General features: G+C 34.7%; 2 protein-coding genes across 3 annotated transcripts in view; one reads left to right on the top strand and one right to left on the bottom strand.

Annotated features, from left to right (window-relative positions):
* Positions 1-20,435, bottom strand: part of LOC111416325 (E3 ubiquitin-protein ligase ZNRF1) — a 72,230-nt gene that overhangs the window by 31,564 nt on the left and 20,231 nt on the right. The window lies entirely within an intron of this gene.
* On the top strand, positions 9,734-11,518 carry LOC139432619 (uncharacterized). Its single transcript, XM_071201304.1, has 4 exons — positions 9,734-10,803; positions 10,862-11,166; positions 11,225-11,316; positions 11,374-11,518. Exons 1-4 carry the CDS (start codon positions 10,740-10,742, stop codon positions 11,489-11,491), a joined length of 579 nt encoding a protein of 192 aa, XP_071057405.1. The 5' UTR covers positions 9,734-10,739; the 3' UTR covers positions 11,492-11,518.

Genomic DNA, 20,435 nt, shown 5'->3' with positions numbered 1-20,435 from the left:
AATCTTGATAAAGGTTTAACTCTACATAAATTTGCCTTTATAAGCAAGACTTTATGCACATCCAGGAGTTATAGCAGTGTTAAAGCAGAGTTAATGATGTGTTATTGCAACTTTTATACTGTTTTAATGCAGACTTGATAGAAACTTAATTTCATACAGACTTGGCATGATAAGAAACTTAAAATTGTTCACAAAAATACACGTGATAATACAATAAAGATCAATGATCAAGTTACAAATTGTATTATAAACCATTTAATTAAAAAAAATAATACCACGTGTAATCAATTGATATATACGAAATATATCAAATTTAAACCAAATTCATTAAACAATTTTAATTAATAGAAAATAATGAACTTTCCCAAACCGAGTTTTTATTAATATTGCATCTTAAAACCATCAAGTCATAAAATTAAAGCAAATAATAAATAAATATAAAAAAAGGAAATTCTTTTACACCTTAGAAAGTCTTAATGATGACATTCCAATCAAAGAAATCGCCAATTTATTTATTTAGCCACCTAAATACCATTCGTATGATGCGACACTTGTTTTTAAAAATAACATCTTAATAAATTTAAGTCGTTTTTATTGTTCACTATTATGTACTTACTGTTAATTTAAAAATTTTCCAATGCTCGCTTTTATCGAGCTAAAATTGAAATTAATTTATTCCAATACTTTCCACTCCGTTATTTTTTTTAAATTCAATTTCCCATCATTTTTATTCAATTAACTAAATAAACAAGCAACTAAAACAAACCGCATAAAATAATCGTTTCCTGAATAAAGGATTTCGCAGCCTTGATTGAGCCATAGCTTCGCATTGTGACACAATTACCTTTCTATGTATTTAATTAATATGGAAATCAAGTTTTACGACATACTAAAAAGGAAATCTCTCATTTAAAAAAAATAAATAAAAACGTCACCCAAATATAATAACAAATTAAATAAATCATATGTTTGCGATTGCAATAACATGTCGTTTCATCAACAGGTTCAATATGTTTTCTCAGAATCGCCAAAAATAGCTTCAGATTTTTTTTATCTTTACGATATTATTTACAGATTGGTCTCGATAATTTAAGTGAAACGACCTCGACAGCAGATCCGCCTTTTTTGGGCAAAATTAAGTACTTGAAAATGTCATAAAATATATTTATATAGTAGTAATCGGTGCTTGTTAAGATAAATGTGGGAAATTAAAAAGAATATATATTATATATTATTTTGTTTCAATCAAGGTTAAAAAATGATAATAACGGTTTGTTCACCTTTGATATTGAATTCTAATAATAAAAATTTTATTTAATTTAATTAAAACTTTTTTGGAAAAATTTTAATGCACACAAATTCGAATGTAGCACAATTCTCTTGAGATTCTATTAAGAGGTCTAGTTTTAGTTCAACTTTCACTTCAATAAAAATATACAACAATCTAACGCTTTAGAATAATTAAAACTAGAACTAACACTAGACCTAGAACTATAAATATTCGGGTTTAGCCGCACGTCTCTAAAAACGGCTAAACCCGAATGATTCTAGTTCTAGGTCTAGTGTTAGTTCTATTTTTAGTTCAATGAAAAATATTTAATAATCTAACGCCGAATAACAACTAAAACTAACACTAGCATTAAACCTAGAACTAGAAATATTCGAGTTTAGCCGTATTAAGAGATATTAGTTCCACTTTTAGTTCAATAATAATATACAAAAATCTAGCACTCAATAACAATTAAAACTAGAACTACCGTCCTTGATTTATACAACGTATAAACAACTCAGGGAATATAGAATAGTATTAAATAGATAATATTAATAGTATAGTATTAAAAATATTTTGTCCGTTTTATCCGAAATCCGTTATATCAAAGTTTTACTTGTATTAAATTTAAAAATGTTTAACTGTAGATATAAAACGGTTTATTTTGTGATAAAGATATTAAATTTAGCGATGATTTAAATAAGTTCCAAAAAAAAATCTAAATAAAATTTTAAAAAAATTTCTGCAATCAACAAATATATTCTTTTTGAATAAAATTTTCATAAACCTTAATCATACATAGTAGTAAGTTCATATTTGGAAAATAATCACCTTATACAATTGCCAGACAATTTCGACGCAAATTATTTTAAGTGGAGCAATACATTCATTTTATACATAACATAAATAATTCAAAATAGCGTTGGTTGCACGATAATTTAAGAAAGATATGGTGGAAAATGGAGAGGGAGAAATGAAATTATCGTTTATGAACGTAAATCAATTTGCGTTTGTTGTTTAGATCGCGACCGGCATCGTCTAAATATAGACTCGATAATTAGTCCCGAGATGGAAAAATCCTTTCTAAATATCGCATTAACGAGTTAAAACGAGACGACGCCGGAGGTCAAACGATTCTTTTCGTTTGTTAGTCGTTTCTTTGTTGTTGTTGCTGCAAATTGCGAATGAAAATTACGCGGGAGTATTTTCCATTTTTATGGTAATGAGGTGGGAGTAGTAACAAACCGGGTTAAAATTTGAATTAATTTCTTAATTTAAAACGGAATAACTTTTCTTTTTGCATAATTGTTTACTTTGAGTTAATAATAAATCTCGTTTTTACATTTTTTGAATATGCAAAAGATATAAAAAGAAAGTATTGTAATTTAGTATTGAAAAAGTTAATTAAGTATTCCTGAAGATAAAAAAAAATAAAATGTTTATGGAAATGTTTTTGGGAGAAACAACTAATAGAATAATAAATGGCAAAAACTTCTGTATAAGAATACAATAATTCTGACATAGAACTTAATATATACTAATACTGATAAGAATATTGCCAAAAGTGATGGAGAATAAAAAAGCCTCTGTGAAAGTCAAAAAGACTAGAAGAAAATCAAGACTGACACAGAAAGATTACCAGATGACTTTGCTGAAAGTGCAAAATAAGTAAAAAATAAGGAAGAAAATGTCTGTAGATAAACAAGAACAACTGATTGGGTTATTTTGCAAAATGACATAAACACTCAGACTGACAAAAAGGTTTTGTACAGAGAGAAGAACATCAACACTGGTACAGAAAGTTTTGCAAAAAGGTCAGATTACTCACACCGATAAATAAACACTGTAAAAAGTGTTGTGAGAAAGAGAAGAACAACCAGCACTAACAAAGAAGCTTGACAGAAAAACTAGTTACAAACAACATGACGTCAGGCTGTACTAGGACTCGGGATGTACTAGGACTCCTCTCAAATTAATTTAATTTTGAAATCTTTAATTTATTAATAATTATAAGCAACGCTGTAAATGAGTTAAATGGGAATAGAAGAAAATCAAGATTGACAGGGATTTGTCAATTTCGATTTGTGTAAACAGAGAATGGACAAGAAACGCTGTCAAAAATGATTGTAGAAGGAAAGGAACAGTTGCTACTAACAGGAAACTCTGATATTTTTGTAGAAAAACTACAAAAATTGATACTGAAGTGTCAGTGTAAAAGCGAAAGTACCCATGATGAAAAAAATTTTGTAAATAAGGTCTGGTTACTAACGCTGATGGAAAATATTGGCAGGAGGGTTTGTTGAAACAGCAAAACAAATAACACTAAAAAAGAACTCAGCCAAAAGGTACTGTACAAAGGGAAGAACACAAACAGTGGTATAGAAATATTTGCAAAAGAGTCTAAATACTGACAGTGATAAATAAATACAGGTAAACGTCGTTTTGCGCCAGGGTTCTGTTCTGAGAGACACCGGCGTAAACAAAATCGGCGTAAAATGAACACAAATATAATGGACGATATAAGGTTAGGTTCCATGTCAAAATTCTAAGAACAATCTAACATGTTTATTTATACATATCCTATATACAGGTGGCCCTTAATCAGTGCTTTTAATGTTATCCGCAAATGATACGCTTTAAAGGTAGAAATTACCCCCTGATCCATGGGTTGTAAAACGGAGGTTGTGTTACAGAGCACGTAAATTATTTAGCTATTTCTGCCAATAGACGCCTGTTTCATCAAAATTGAAGATGAGATCTGTAGGGTAACTCCTTTGTTCCAAAATTTCTTTAAACTTTTGACTGTAAGTTCAAATCAGAAAAATTAACAGTTCTTTTTCGCATATGATTACTCGTGTTACAGGAATATTTTTTTGATTGGCATTATCAACCCACAATGCTAACATTTTTTTCCATTTTCTCTATATTTTTGTTGTGGCTGTAAGTTAGGTTCTTTACACTTATAGCCGTTGTCTGTCGAGTGGAATGTTTTATTTTCTCAGCGTTTTTCATAATTGTTGTCACAGTGTTTTTTTTAGAGCTCTGCAGACAAAAGGTCGGGTTTGGCCATCTTCAATGCGTGTAATTACGTCTATTTTGTAATTGTCTCCAGGCTTATTGCTTTTCGTGCTTTTTTCGCACAATGTTTAGGTTCTGAATCACTATTGTCGTCCATAATGAAACTAGAAATTGAAAATTCTTTGCCTACTGTCGTCTGATGTCGGGCGAACCGGGGAATCCCAGGCGGGCACCAACCGGCGTAATTGTGAATCGGTGTAAATCGAACCGGCGCAAAACGACGTTTACCTGTACTGCTAACATACTATATGCACTAACAAAGAACCCTGACAGAAAAATTTGTTAAAAATAACATATTGTAGTACAAAATATGGTCAAATACAATACCTGAATACTTTTAGAATTTTTTTGGAAATACATCAAGAGAAAACCAAAACAATTTTTAAGATTGACAGGCTATAGGTACTTAATTTTTGTTTTGAAATAGTGTCTCGCCCGCAAGCAATTTAGGCTTAAGTAATCTACGTATTACATCTAATTATCTCATCATAATATCAAGCCTAATTAAGCCGAGGTCGCTTGCGGCCGAGGCTATACATTAACAAGAAAAATTAAATTGTCTAGTTTTTGTATTGATGTAGCGCCTTGTCCGCAAGCGACCTCGGCGTTATTACCTTTGAAACTTTGAAGATGACTCAAGTTTTATATTGATATGGTATATACGATAGTACGATCGATGTAGCGCTTCGGCCGCAAGTTTACCTAGGCTTAATTAATTACAGTTAACATCGTTCAATGCGGTTTGGTTTTTATATTGATGTAGAATTGATGTAGTGCCTCGGCTGCAAGCGACCTCGGCTTAATTAATTTTAAATATCGTTGAATGCTGGCAGTTTTTGAATCGATATGGTATAGATGTAGAACCTCGGCCGCAAGCAACCTCGGCTTAATTACTCTTGACGTCATTGAATGTTGGTAGTTTTTAAATCGATATGGTATTGATGTAGCGCCTCGTCTTAATTAATATTAATGTCGTTGAATGTTGATAGTTTTTGAATCGATATGGTGTTATAGTAACTTATGGTCTTACTTGTCGAGTCTCGGCCGCAAACAACCTTGGCTATTGTGTTGACTACTTTAGAATTAATGCGGTATTAATTATAGAGCTTCGGCCGTTAGTCGCACAGCTTCTAGTTATATCAAGTAACATATTTAGCTACACTTTTACCATCCTCCTGATAAACTATCTAGAGCAGCGGTTCTCAAACTTATATCCTTGCGTACCACTAAGGCTATTTTAAAAATCAGGTAGTACCACTGAACAAAAAAAAACAATAATGATAATGCAAATATAAACTGTTTTGCGTACCCCTTGAGAACTTCTCACGTACCATAGTTTGAGAACCACTGATCTAGAGGATAGTTGCCATGGTTACGACGGTTTTAAGCGCTCTCATTGGCTAAGAGCTGGATTTATCTATCGGATAAATTTATCAAGAGGTGGTAAAAGTGGGCCTTAGTGATTCTGTTCTGGGATTTCCCATACTTTCCAACTCACCCTGTGTATAGAGAAGACTTATATCACCACATACATCGACCCACCCTCATGGAAACCCACAACTAATCTATATATGAAGCGGTAAGTGTTGAATCCATAATTATAAAGAAATATTTAGCTGATCTTACAGGTTGTAGATGAAAGATATTTTATTTTACTGTTACCAGGTTTCCCATTCCTTAGAAATTCCCTCAAGCATGAATTAACTTCTCCCATTAGTTTTCATTGCAGAACTTCCTCAAATGCTCAGATATGATGGCGACATGCGTTTTAAAACTTCTCTTGAATTACTTCCTTTTTGAATCTTGAAAGGAAATTTGTTAACTAATTCTGTCTCTTTTCAGTATATCCGCAAAACGCGATGCCAACATTGTCAGCGAATCTAAAAGCTTCCTATTCATTCATTTCATAGGAAAATTTAAGTGCTTTTTTACACTCCATGATTTTTTATCCGAATCATTGAGTGTAGACCTCCACGCTAATTTTGATTTTAGTTATTAAATGAATGCCGTTTTGATTTTATTTAATTGCAACAAAATAAAGATTGTTAATTATTTCGTTATCTCGTGTTATTAACATAAAGATAGCGTTTTATTATATTTTTTTGCGAATGTTTATTTGATTATAAGGCTAAGGAGTTTAATTAAATAATAAGTTAAAAAAACTACTTATTAACATGGTTGGTTGTTTTGAAAACTTTTTAATTTGTGTAATCTCAATTACTACTACTTTATTTCGTGTTTTTAAACGATTTATTTACGATTTGCTTTTACGTCTCATTTCCACAAATTCATAACATAGTCAACGTTCATCGTTGAAATACTTGGCCTAGGACGTAAAACTAAAAACAACCTGATTGGGACGCAGTTTTAGTTTGTATTTTGGTCCCGCTTCATGTATGTAATGTTATTATTGCCAGTTTGGCACTCCTCAGACAACATATTATCGAGTAAATAATTCTACAAACATAATCTTTTTAACCTTTTAATAATCGCAACTATTATTAATTTAATTAAGATTGATTTTTAGAAGTTTCATTCTTAAGTTAGAAATAATATTTCCCACGCAACGTTATCATTAAATTTGCGTTTCACGTAACGATAATTTATATCACGAACTTCTCTCCGGTTCTGAATAGATTTCCCACAGTGATTTTCCATACTAAATTTCCTTCGAACAAGGAGAAACTTTAACATTGACACTAACGACTATATGATTTGTTTGCGTATCGTTCAAATTATTAATGAATTAAATACTCATATAATAATAATAATAACCAAGTTTAGATTTAATTCAAGACTACAATGTATGAGCTATCAATACAACATGATAAACGTGTTGATTTAGAATGTCGCTATGATATCGTAGTCGTTCCAAAGGTTAAGCGTTCGATAGCAAAAATATAAATAAACTATCGATGTACGTTTTCTATGTAATTCAATATATACCTTGATTGATTGTAATTGTGTGCAAAGCAATGCCGTAAAAAAATCGTATTGTTCGTTTGGTTTTCCATTTTTAACGTCTGCTTTCATTCGTGGTAAATATTAATTTATTTTATTCAACGGATGTTTGAAAATGGAAACGGATCAAAGAAAATAATTGGTAACGTTTAAAACAAAAAATTATGTGGGAAGAATACTGAATATATACTGGTGTGAAGTTATCCATAAATCCCAGCAATAAACTTAAAACATTAATAATTCCGTAACTAATACGATTTGGGTAACCAAATTTCACACAGAGGTCACTCTTACCCTCAAGAACAGCTTACCACCCCCATTTGGTAAAAAAAATTTGTTTCAACCCCCACCCCCGAAAAAGGGATGTTTTCGCCCTGATGGGCACCTTCGAATTAAACCAAATTCTACCACATAATAGAACACAGTTCTAAGTATTTTTATCAATTTTCAAAACACCGTAAGCCCTAACGGTTTTCGAGAAAAAAAATCATTCTTATAAACCGCGGATGGGACTTTAGGGGTGAATTTGACCCCGTTGGGCACCTCCAAAATTGATGAAATTTTAGGATGATTTAGAGGATGCCTTTAGCGATTGAAATCAACCATCCAAACACCGTAATGTATTACGGTTTCCGAGAAAAAAAATCTGTTATTAGACACTATAGGTATACAGCGCGGCGCGGACTTTGGGGGTGAATTTGACCCCGTTGGGCACCTCCAAAATTGATGAAATTTTAGGATGATTTAGAGGATGCCTTTAGCGATTGAAATCAACCATCCAAACACCGTAATGTATTACGGTTTCCGAGAAAAAAAATGTGTTATTAGACACTATAGGTATACAGCGCGGAGCGGACTTTGGGGGTGAATTTGACCCCGTTGGGCACCTCCAAAATTGACGAAATTTTAGGATGATTTAGAGGATGCCTTTAGCGATTGAAATCAACCATCCAAACACCGTAATGTATTACGGTTTCCGAGAAAAAAAATCTGTTATTAGACACTATAGGTATACAGCGCGGCGCGGTCTTTGGGGGTGAATTTGACCCCGTTGGGCACCTCCAAAATTGACGAAATTTTAGGATGATTTAGAGGATGCCTTTAGCGATTGAAATCAACCATCCAAACACCGTAATGTATTACGGTTTCCGAGAAAAAAAATCTGTTATTAGACACTATAGGTATACAGCGCGGCGCGGACTTTGGGGGTGAATTTGACCCCGTTGGGCACCTCCAAAATTGACGAAATTATAGGATGATTTAGAGGATGCCTTTAGCGATTGAAATCAACCATCCAAACACCGTAATGTATTACGGTTTCCGAGAAAAAAAATCTGTTATTAGACACTATAGGTATACAGCGCGGCGCGGACTTTGGGGGTGAATTTGACCCCGTTGGGCACCTCCAAAATTGATGAAATTTTAGGATGATTTAGAGGATGCCTTTAGCGATTGAAATCAACCATCCAAACACCGTAATGTATTACGGTTTCCGAGAAAAAAAATGTGTTATTAGACACTATAGGTATACAGCGCGGAGCGGACTTTGGGGGTGAATTTGACCCCGTTGGGCACCTCCAAAATTGACGAAATTTTAGGATGATTTAGAGGATGCCTTTAGCGATTGAAATCAACCATCCAAACACCGTAATGTATTACGGTTTCCGAGAAAAAAAATCTGTTATTAGACACTATAGGTATACAGCGCGGCGCGGTCTTTGGGGGTGAATTTGACCCCGTTGGGCACCTCCAAAATTGACGAAATTTTAGGATGATTTAGAGGATGCCTTTAGCGATTGAAATCAACCATCCAAACACCGTAATGTATTACGGTTTCCGAGAAAAAAAATCTGTTATTAGACACTATAGGTATACAGCGCGGCGCGGACTTTGGGGGTGAATTTGACCCCGTTGGGCACCTCCAAAATTGACGAAATTTTAGGATGATTTAGAGGATGCCTTTAGCGATTGAAATCAACCATCCAAACACCGTAATGTATTACGGTTTCCGAGAAAAAAAATGTGTTATTAGACACTATAGGTATACAGCGCGGCGCGGACTTTGGGGGTGAATTTGACCCCGTTGGGCACCTCCAAAATTGACGAAATTTTAGGATGATTTAGAGGATGCCTTTAGCGATTTAAATCGACCATCCAAACACCGTAAGGTATAACGGTTTCCGAGAAAAAAAATTTGTTATTAGACTATAGGTATACAGCGCGGCGTCGACTTTGGGGGTGAATTTGACCCCGTTGGGCACCTCCAAAATTGACGAAATTTTAGGATGATTTAGAGGATGCCTTTAGCGATTTAAAACGACCATCCAAACACCGTAAGGTATAACGGTTTCCGAGAAAAAAAATTTGTTATTAGACACTATCGGTATACAGCGCGGCGCGGACTTTGGGGGTGAATTTGACCCCGTTGGGCACCTCCAAAATTGATGAAATTTTAGGATGATTTAGAGGATGCCTTTAGCGATTTAAATCGACCGTCAAGACACCGTAACCCTTAACGGCTTCAGAGAAAAAAATTTGTTATTAAATTGTACACGTATGTAGACCAGATAGCAGGTGCCTTTAGCGATTTTAATAGATTATGAAAACTGCGAAACTCTTAATATTTCATGGAAAAAATAAATTTTGTTAAGAAAGGCATTTTGTAGTTTTATGTGCTTTTAGTCGTTACTGACAAAGGGTAAGAACTCCGCCACGTGCAGTTACAAAAGGCGCAGGTATTAAGGAAAAAATATGTCCATATTTTTTGCATTGTAAGTGCATTCCGGGAAAATAGTTGCCGACTTATTCGGCGTTGTTTTAGAGCGCCTTTGTTTTTTTTTAGATTTTGCCAGAAGGGTGAGGAGTAAACTTATAAATGTGCTTAAACTATTCTATTGGGGACGGAGATCACTAGTTGATATATTTTGCTGTAGTTCGCGCTTTATGGATATTTTATCGGTTCTTTTTAGAATCAATCTGCTTCGATATTTTCGTTAATATTTTTGTGTATATAATATATTGTGTATAAATAAGTTATTATATTTATATATAATATAAATTATAAATTACAAATATAGTTATATTTAATTAAATATATAATATATATATATTAATATTTGGCGAGGTAACGACGTCTTCATTTAGAAGCGCGAAGTTAATAAAGAAATAGTGATATTCAGAAACTTATTTTTGATGTTAATAAATGTACAGGGAATTCCTTTTTAACTTCTTTTCAGTAAAAAGGTCACTTAAGCAGGTACGTGGCTTACGAGTTAGTGCATTGTAAGTACACTTACACCGGCTTTGACCAATCATAGCCATCGATATTACTGTAACACAGGTAAGAACTTAATAATATATAAAGGTTCCTCAGCTATTGCAGAGATCAGTTGTTCTGTTTATCTCTTATTAAAACCAGTGACCAGCGAAGATGCCGACGAAATTACTGTTTTTGGGCGATAGTAATTTTTGCCGAATGCTACGTACTATACAAAGTAAGTATTTGTTTTAACAGATATGAAGTTAATTCCTACTAATGGTATATATTTTTAGGACGACAATCAAAACGGACAAGCAACGGAAAATATTTCCTCGACTTAGCAGTAGGCGGTCAAACAATACTAAAACTTTTGCGGCGCGCAAAGTGTATTCCAAAAACATGTTCCCCTTGGTTTTGTGGAGATATTGTTGAACGACATATCGTTATAATGATAGGAACTAACGATATACTCCACAAAACATCACCATCCCAACTAAAGTCCCAATATTCTCACCTCTTCCGCTTCCTTCTTTCTTTAAATCCTAAAGGAATACAAATTTGCACAATTCCTCCCTGCAAAAACTTCGAGTCTGTGAACGTAAGATATTATAATTTCTATGTCATGCTATAAATAAATACTCTCTATGCCTTTATAGGAAATCAATCATTACATTCGACGGTTTTGTGCTGAAAAGCAAATCAATTGTACCGACATTGAAGCAATTGTTAACAGAAACATGATGGAAGGGTAACACAACGTGAAAATTTTTCTTTTCTTATGTGTTTAATACAAATTTCTACACAGGGATGGCATTCACTTAAATGAACAAGGATTGGAAGCGGTTTGGAACGCGGTAGCAACTAATTATAATAATATTCTCAATCCATTACACAATTTAATTATAAGTAAAACAGACCATTAATATAATAAATTTCATTCTTTATCAAAAGTTTTTTTTTCTATCAAAAATCCACTCTCCAAATCATCCTAAAATTTCATCAATTTTGGAGGTGCCCAACGGGGTCAAATTCACCCCCAAAGTCCGCGCCGCGCTGTATACCTATAGTGTCTAATAACAGATTTTTTTTCTCGGAAACCGTAATACATTACGGTGTTTGGATGGTTGATTTCAATCGCTAAAGGCATCCTCTAAATCATCCTAAAATTTCATCAATTTTGGAGGTGCCCAACGGGGTCAAATTCACCCCCAAAGTCCGCGCCGCGCTGTATACCTATAGTGTCTAATAACAGATTTTTTTTCTCGGAAACCGTAATACATTACGGTGTTTGGATGGTTGATTTCAATCGCTAAAGGCATCCTCTAAATCATCCTAAAATTTCATCAATTTTGGAGGTGCCCAACGGGGTCAAATTCACCCCCAAAGTCCGCGCCGCGCTGTATACCTATAGTGTCTAATAACAGATTTTTTTTCTCGGAAACCGTAATACATTACGGTGTTTGGATGGTTGATTTCAATCGCTAAAGGCATCCTCTAAATCATCCTAAAATTTCATCAATTTTGGAGGTGCCCAACGGGGTCAAATTCACCCCCAAAGTCCGCGCCGCGCTGTATACCTATAGTGTCTAATAACAGATTTTTTTTCTCGGAAACCGTAATACATTACGGTGTTTGGATGGTTGATTTCAATCGCTAAAGGCATCCTCTAAATCATCCTAAAATTTCATCAATTTTGGAGGTGCCCAACGGGGTCAAATTCACCCCCAAAGTCCGCGCCGCGCTGTATACCTATAGTGTCTAATAACAGATTTTTTTTCTCGGAAACCGTAATACATTACGGTGTTTGGATGGTTGATTTCAATCGCTAAAGGCATCCTCTAAATCATCCTAAAATTTCATCAATTTTGGAGGTGCCCAACGGGGTCAAATTCACCCCCAAAGTCCGCGCCGCGCTGTATACCTATAGTGTCTAATAACAGATTTTTTTTCTCGGAAACCGTAATACATTACGGTGTTTGGATGGTTGATTTCAATCGCTAAAGGCATCCTCTAAATCATCCTAAAATTTCATCAATTTTGGAGGTGCCCAACGGGGTCAAATTCACCCCCAAAGTCCGCGCCGCGCTGTATACCGATAGTGTCTAATAACAGATTTTTTTTCTCGGAAACCGTAATACATTACGGTGTTTGGATGGTTGATTTCAATCGCTAAAGGCATCCTCTAAATCATCCTAAAATTTCGTCAATTTTGGAGGTGCCCAACGGGGTCAAATTCACCCCCAAAAACCGCGCCGCGCTGTATACCTATAGTGTCTAATAACAGATTTTTTTTCTCGGAAACCGTAATACATTACGGTGTTTGGATGGTTGATTTCAATCGCTAAAGGCATCCTCTAAATCATCCTAAAATTTCGTCAATTTTGGAGGTGCCCAACGGGGTCGAATTCACCCCCAAAGTCCGCGCCGCGCTGTATACCTATAGTGTCTAATAACAGATTTTTTTTCTCGGAAACCGTAATACATTACGGTGTTTGGATGGTTGATTTCAATCGCTAAAGGCATCCTCTAAATCATCCTAAAATTTCATCAATTTTGGAGGTGCCCAACGGGGTCAAATTCACCCCCAAAGTCCGCGCCGCGCTGTATACCTATAGTGTCTAATAACAGATTTTTTTTCTCGGAAACCGTAATACATTACGGTGTTTGGATGGTTGATTTCAATCGCTAAAGGCATCCTCTAAATCATCCTAAAATTTCATCAATTTTGGAGGTGCCCAACGGGGTCAAATTCACCCCCAAAGTCCGCGCCGCGCTGTATACCGATAGTGTCTAATAACAGATTTTTTTTCTCGGAAACCGTAATACATTACGGTGTTTGGATGGTTGATTTCAATCGCTAAAGGCATCCTCTAAATCATCCTAAAATTTCGTCAATTTTGGAGGTGCCCAACGAGGTCAAATTCACCCCCAAAGTCCGCGCCGCGCTGTATACCTATAGTGTCTAATAACAGATTTTTTTTCTCGGAAACCGTAATACATTACGGTGTTTGGATGGTTGATTTCAATCGCTAAAGGCATCCTCTAAATCATCCTAAAATTTCGTCAATTTTGGAGGTGCCCAACGGGGTCAAATTCACCCCCAAAGTCCGCGCCGCGCTGTATACCGATAGTGTCTAATAACAGATTTTTTTTCTCGGAAACCGTAATACATTACGGTGTTTGGATGGTTGATTTCAATCGCTAAAGGCATCCTCTAAATCATCCTAAAATTTCGTCAATTTTGGAGGTGCCCAACGGGGTCAAATTCACCCCCAAAAACCGCGCCGCGCTGTATACCTATAGTGTCTAATAACAGATTTTTTTTCTCGGAAACCGTAATACATTACGGTGTTTGGATGGTTGATTTCAATCGCTAAAGGCATCCTCTAAATCATCCTAAAATTTCGTCAATTTTGGAGGTGCCCAACGGGGTCGAATTCACCCCCAAAGTCCGCGCCGCGCTGTATACCTATAGTGTCTAATAACAGATTTTTTTTCTCGGAAACCGTAATACATTACGGTGTTTGGATGGTTGATTTCAATCGCTAAAGGCATCCTCTAAATCATCCTAAAATTTCATCAATTTTGGAGGTGCCCAACGGGGTCAAATTCACCCCCAAAGTCCGCGCCGCGCTGTATACCTATAGTGTCTAATAACAGATTTTTTTTCTCGGAAACCGTAATACATTACGGTGTTTGGATGGTTGATTTCAATCGCTAAAGGCATCCTCTAAATCATCCTAAAATTTCATCAATTTTGGAGGTGCCCAACGGGGTCAAATTCACCCCCAAAGTCCGCGCCGCGCTGTATACCGATAGTGTCTAATAACAGATTTTTTTTCTCGGAAACCGTAATACATTACGGTGTTTGGATGGTTGATTTCAATCGCTAAAGGCATCCTCTAAATCATCCTAAAATTTCGTCAATTTTGGAGGTGCCCAACGAGGTCAAATTCACCCCCAAAGTCCGCGCCGCGCTGTATACCTATAGTGTCTAATAACAGATTTTTTTTCTCGGAAACCGTAATACATTACGGTGTTTGGATGGTTGATTTCAATCGCTAAAGGCATCCTCTAAATCATCCTAAAATTTCGTCAATTTTGGAGGTGCCCAACGGGGTCAAATTCACCCCCAAAGTCCGCGCCGCGCTGTATACCTATAGTGTCTAATAACAGATTTTTTTTCTCGGAAACCGTAATACATTACGGTGTTTGGATGGTTGATTTCAATCGCTAAAGGCATCCTCTAAATCATCCTAAAATTTCGTCAATTTTGGAGGTGCCCAACGGGGTCAAATTCACCCCCAAAGTCCGCGCCGCGCTGTATACCTATAGTGTCTAATAACAGATTTTTTTTCTCGGAAACCGTAATACATTACGGTGTTTGGATGGTTGATTTCAATCGCTAAAGGCATCCTCTAAATCATCCTAAAATTTCGTCAATTTTGGAGGTGCCCAACGGGGTCAAATTCACCCCTAAAGTCCCATCCGCGGTTTATAATACTGATTTTTTTTCTCGAAAACCGTTAGGGCTTACGGTGTTTTGAAAATTGATAAAAATACTTAGAAGTGTGTTCTATTATGTGGTAGAATTTCGTTTAATTCGAAGGTGCCCATCAGGGCGAAAACATCCCTTTTTCGGGGGTGAGGGTTGAAAAATTTTTTTTTTACCAAATGGGGGTGGTTAGCTGTTCTTGAGGGTAAGAGTGACCTGTGTGTGAAATTTGGTTACCCAAATCGTATTGGTTACGGAATTATTAATGTTTTAAGTTTATTGCTGGGATTTATGGATAACTTCACACCAGTTGAATATATCAGTGGTTTAAACGAAAAACTGTTTTAAATCGTCTAACTTTTCTGGTTTCTCCAGGATGTTTCAAAACTTGTATGTAGAAAAGCGATTTTAAACTAAATTGAATAAAAGATTTTTGTTGTATAACTATGACCCAAACATCACGAGCAAGTTTCAATCTTTTAATGTCATTTTAAAAACATCTTCCGGTTTAAAACAACACGATATTGTGTAAGTAACATAATATAAGAAAAGCTCCTCAACAGTTGTAGAGGAGCTTAATTTTTGTACATACGCGTTGTAGATGTCCACTAATGACTTTTTTGTGCGGTTATGCTAAACTTTTAAATTAAGTAAAGAATAGATTTCTGAAGGTAACCCGAAACAATAGAAATTGTCTTGGAGTTCCCACTCGAATTTACGAATTGTAAATGAACAACAAAGTAATTTTTGAAAAGATTTACAGCAATAGAAAAAAATCTTATGATGCAACGTTTCAAAAGCTTTCGAAAAATCCTCCTAATGATGTCATCAATAACGTGTTTTTCGAAGTCAAGTCAACATACGACTTGACTTCGAAAAAGAGTTATAAGAATTAAATCAATAAGTAACAATGTATATTATCTGTGGTTATTATTCCAAAGATTAATCTAAAATATAATGTCATTAAAAGACAGGCAGCAAGATATGATGCAAGAAGCATTTTGAAAATCTGTGGAAGTTTTGTTAACGATGGTAAAGAAATCTGATTCTAGCAAAAATCATATTGGGATTTAAATGTCACCAAGACTTCTGTTTTTTCCAGATATGATTTTTAGGATAATATTCAGAAGATCATATCAACCATGTCTCCATTGAATTATGACTGGTAATGACAAGTAACTCCAATTATATGCGAAAAAATATGGTGACTTTGATAAATGTTATTAGTACCAAGCATTTTTCGTTTTCGAGTTATTTTGATTTTAAGTTTTTGTTTGGTAAATTTCACCATGCTTTTAAAACCCCATAGCTCAGACAATATTTATTCAAGAAAGCTCTAACTTGGTAAGATTACTCTTCAAATGATATTAAATATATCAGAGAATCTTATACAGAGTGGTTTTTCAGAAATGTAGATGCGATGGAACAGAAATAAAACGGGTATTGCTGACTTTTTGGCGGACACTGTATAGCGATGGTGCTACTTCGAATAAAACATTTTTTATTATTTTCATACAATAAACATTCTGGTAACTCTCTGACAGAGTATACTTTGGACAACATAATTATGAACCTTTTCTCTCAGTTCACAGTTTGGCCAGTATAATTATGAACTTATTCTAGCTGTTTTGAGTTTGATTATCATAATCCTTGACATTTTCTGATAGTGAACAGTTTGGCCTATATAATTATCAACTTCTTCGAGCAGTTTTGAGGTTGGTCAGTATAATTCCAGACATTTTCTGACAGAGTATAGTTTGGCCAACATAATTATCGACCTTTTCCGTCACTTTAGAGTTTGGTCAATATAATTATCAACTTTTTCTGGCAGTCTTGAGGTTGGTCAGTATAATCCCAGACATTTTCTGATAGGGTATAGTTTGGCCAACATAATTATCAACCTTTTCCGTCACTTTAGAGTTTGGTCAATATAATTATCAACTTTTTCTCGTAGTCTTGAGGTTGGTCAGTATAATCCCAGACATTTTCTGACAGGGTATAGTTTGGCCAATATAATTATCAACCTTTTCTGTCACTTTAGAGTTTGGTCAATATAATTATCAACTTTCCCTGGTAGTCTTGAGGTTGGTCAGTATAATCCCAGACATTTTCTGACAGGGTATAGTTTGGCCAATATAATTATCAACCTTTTCTGTCACTTTAGAGTTTGGTCAATATAATTATCAACTTTCTCTGGTAGTCTTGAGGTTGGTCAGTATAATCCCAGACATTTTCTGACAGTGTATAGTTTGGCCAACATAATTATCAACCTTTTCCGTCACTTTAGAGTTTGGTCAATATAATTATCAATATTTTCTGGCAGTTTTGAGTTTGATCAGCATAATGCTGGACATTTTCTGACAATGTACAGTTAAGCCAATATAATTATGAACTTTTTCTGGCAGTTTTGAGTTTGGTCAATATAATTATCAATATTTTCTGGCAGTTTTGAGTTTGATCAGCATAATGCTGGACATTTTCTGACAATGTACAGTTAAGCCAATATAATTATCAACTTGTTCTGACAGTTTTGAGGTTGGTCAGTATAATTCTCAACATTTTCAGGTCTTTTGAACAATGTAATATATTAATACGCCATTTACGCTTTTTCAGAAATTGTCTATCGATTCATTACAGTTATTTTTCTAGCAGGTCATAGGTTAACCATAATTCCAAACATTTTCTGGCTGTTTAAAAATTGACCAGTTTAAATCTAGACATTTTCTGACAGTTTAGAGGTTGGCCAAGATCATTCTAGACATTTTGTGGCATTTCGCATTATCTAATGCCTTAAAATTTCCCGTCAATTTCTTATTAGAAAATACCTATCAATTCGTTACAGTTCTTACAGTTTTCTTGTCATAAATCCAGACATTTTCTAGCTGTTTGGGATTTGACCAGTACAAACTTGTACATTTTCTAACATTTTAAAGTTTTTCCAGTATTATTCTAGATATTTCAGTATAATATTGGACATTTTGTGACAGTGAGAGTTTGGACAACATTAATCTAGAAATATTCTGGCATTTTAAGCAATATAATTTTATATATTTTCCTCGTTTATGCCTTGGCAGAAATTTCGTTGTATTAGAGTAGTAGTTTATAGAGTTTTTATAAAAATAGAAGAAATAACTTTAAGATATACAGTAGAGGTAAAACACTATGACCATTCGAAAGTTAGCAGGATTTATTTTGAGATACAACACAGTTGCATATTGAAACAAAATCATTAGTATCTTTATTAAGATTAAATTATTAATCTATTATCAAGAGCCATCTAGTGGCAAGTAGATATCAATCTTTATTATAGTAGAAAAAGTAAATTCAATTTTACTGTTTTATTTCTAAACGTATGTGAAATTAAATTTAATGTTAAACGCAAATACTTACAAGATGTAAACATGCAATAAAAACATTGATCATTATTATTAGAAAGTCTAGTTTAAGAATTTCTTCCAGGAAACATAAATATAATTAAGACATTTAAACAACAAACTAATCGACTATTTACATTACGCAATTACTTAATTATTTAATAAAATATATGACCGTGTAATTAAATAGGTGCAGTTACTATCACCACGTCACATATAGGCTAAGTTCCATCGTATAGTATTAAAACAGTGACTCACACAAAAAAATACGTTTTAAATACCCCTCAAAGTATTTGAATTATCATCATACTTGCACTATCATCCTTTGTGGAAATAAACGTTCAAATTCTTTTCGATGATATGAATGTTTTAATTATGTTTCAGTCTTTTCAAAGAATTTAAATGCGTCTATTTTTATCGTTTCAAATCAAGTTTGTTCATTATTATTCATAACAATTATTAACTTTAACAAACTACGCGTGTTAAGCTTAAAAAAAGACTTATATACTTTTTTAATAATGAAATCGGATTATTTTTAAGTGAAAATCTCGATTCTTATCTAACTCACCTGTTGGTTTTTGAGTATGTCGTATATGATGCGACGTTGAGGACACGCTTTGTCCCATCTTGAAACTCCTCTCAACGTAAGTACCTCAACAGAAAATATCGACGAGGGTCAAATAGCAATAACCGGAAGAGGGTACTTCGATGCTGAAGAACGAGAACGAGTAAAGTTACCACTTTTCCGGCGAGTGAAAATCCATAAATCTAACGATCGCACACAAACACCGAACGTTCCGAAAGGAAAACCAACAACTAAAGAAGTATCTGTGACCTTGCAGAAAAGGCGTGTTCGAACCGTTTCTCAACGAACCGGACCCACGAGGATGGCTGTTTCCGAGTCTTAATATATTTTCGCAAAGAAAACGAGAAAAACAACGACGCGAAAGAGTTGCACGTTCGAGGTTAACGTGAGGAACGACTCGATGGTACTGTTGTTTGTCGGCTCGAAACGGTCCGAGTCGTTTCGTTATCTCTTGGTTAAAGATAGGTCGCAACGTGTGTGACTAGAGGTATACACGGAGTGTGGTTTTAAAATAAACCGGACCCGGCGCCGTGTAGGTACTCTTTTGCCCCACCGCGTGCACTTCGTTTTTTTAATACTTATACAGGGTGAGTTATTAGTAACCCAACGAACGATCGTCGCTAAACCGTTTGAGAAAGAAAAAAATGTTTTATACAAAAGTTGTTTGACTCACCATTTTCTAAAATTATTTTTACTTATACAGAATGTTCCATTTAGGCGTAACGGAGAGTATGTAAATTTTGTTAAATGGAACACCCTATACAGGGTGATTTATTAGCTCACCATCAAACTTTGACATATGATAGCTAATCCAAGTACCAAAAAAAATGTTAATGAACATATGTCCTACTTCAATTATAACACTTTAAAGTTTTCTGCAGCAAATTTATTAATAGTCAGTAAAATCAAACATTCAACAAAAACAAAGTTGTCATTGCAATATGTCAGTTTACTGTAAGGTTTAATTATTACATACAAGAAGAAACACAAAATGTACGCTTATAGCACTGAAGAGTATGCTGATATAATTTTCATATTTTTGCAATGGAAATGCTCGACAAGTCAAGAAAGATTTCCACAGCGTCATTTGCCATATTATTCAGTTTTTAGCGATTCTTTCAGAAGACTTCGAGAAACACTTAGTCCTGCTCCAGTAAAAGCTATTCGACCACATGTAGTTAATGTAGAGGATGAAGAAGCTGTAATCAGCACTCGAAGAATAGCACACAACATACATGTAAGTCAAAATTTTGCATGGTGCGTATTGAACCGCGAAGTCTTTCATACGTATCGTAAACAGAATGTTCAAGCTCTACAGCCAGGATATAATCAGCAACGGTTAGCATTTTGTGAATGGTTATTGCAGCAACATGCCCAAAATAATGACTTCATTTCAAATGTTCTCTCTCGAG

This window comes from Onthophagus taurus, chromosome 1, assembly GCF_036711975.1.
Source record: "Onthophagus taurus isolate NC chromosome 1, IU_Otau_3.0, whole genome shotgun sequence".
In the NCBI taxonomy this organism is placed as follows: domain Eukaryota; kingdom Metazoa; phylum Arthropoda; class Insecta; order Coleoptera; family Scarabaeidae; genus Onthophagus; species Onthophagus taurus.
The sequence above is the reverse complement of the archived record's forward strand: the minus strand, read 5'-3'. Positions and strand labels throughout refer to the sequence as shown.

Bases quoted from the DNA above. Each gene is read 5' to 3' on its own strand.
- LOC139432619 (XM_071201304.1), top strand. From the start codon at position 10,740: ATGCCGACGAAATTACTGTTTTTGGGCGATAGTAATTTTTGCCGAATG. The intron at 10,804-10,861 runs GTAAGTATTTGT...ATATATTTTTAG, and splicing joins AATGCTACGTACTATACAAA to GACGACAATCAAAACGGACA. The intron at 11,317-11,373 runs GTAACACAACGT...ATTTCTACACAG, and splicing joins AACAGAAACATGATGGAAGG to GGATGGCATTCACTTAAATG.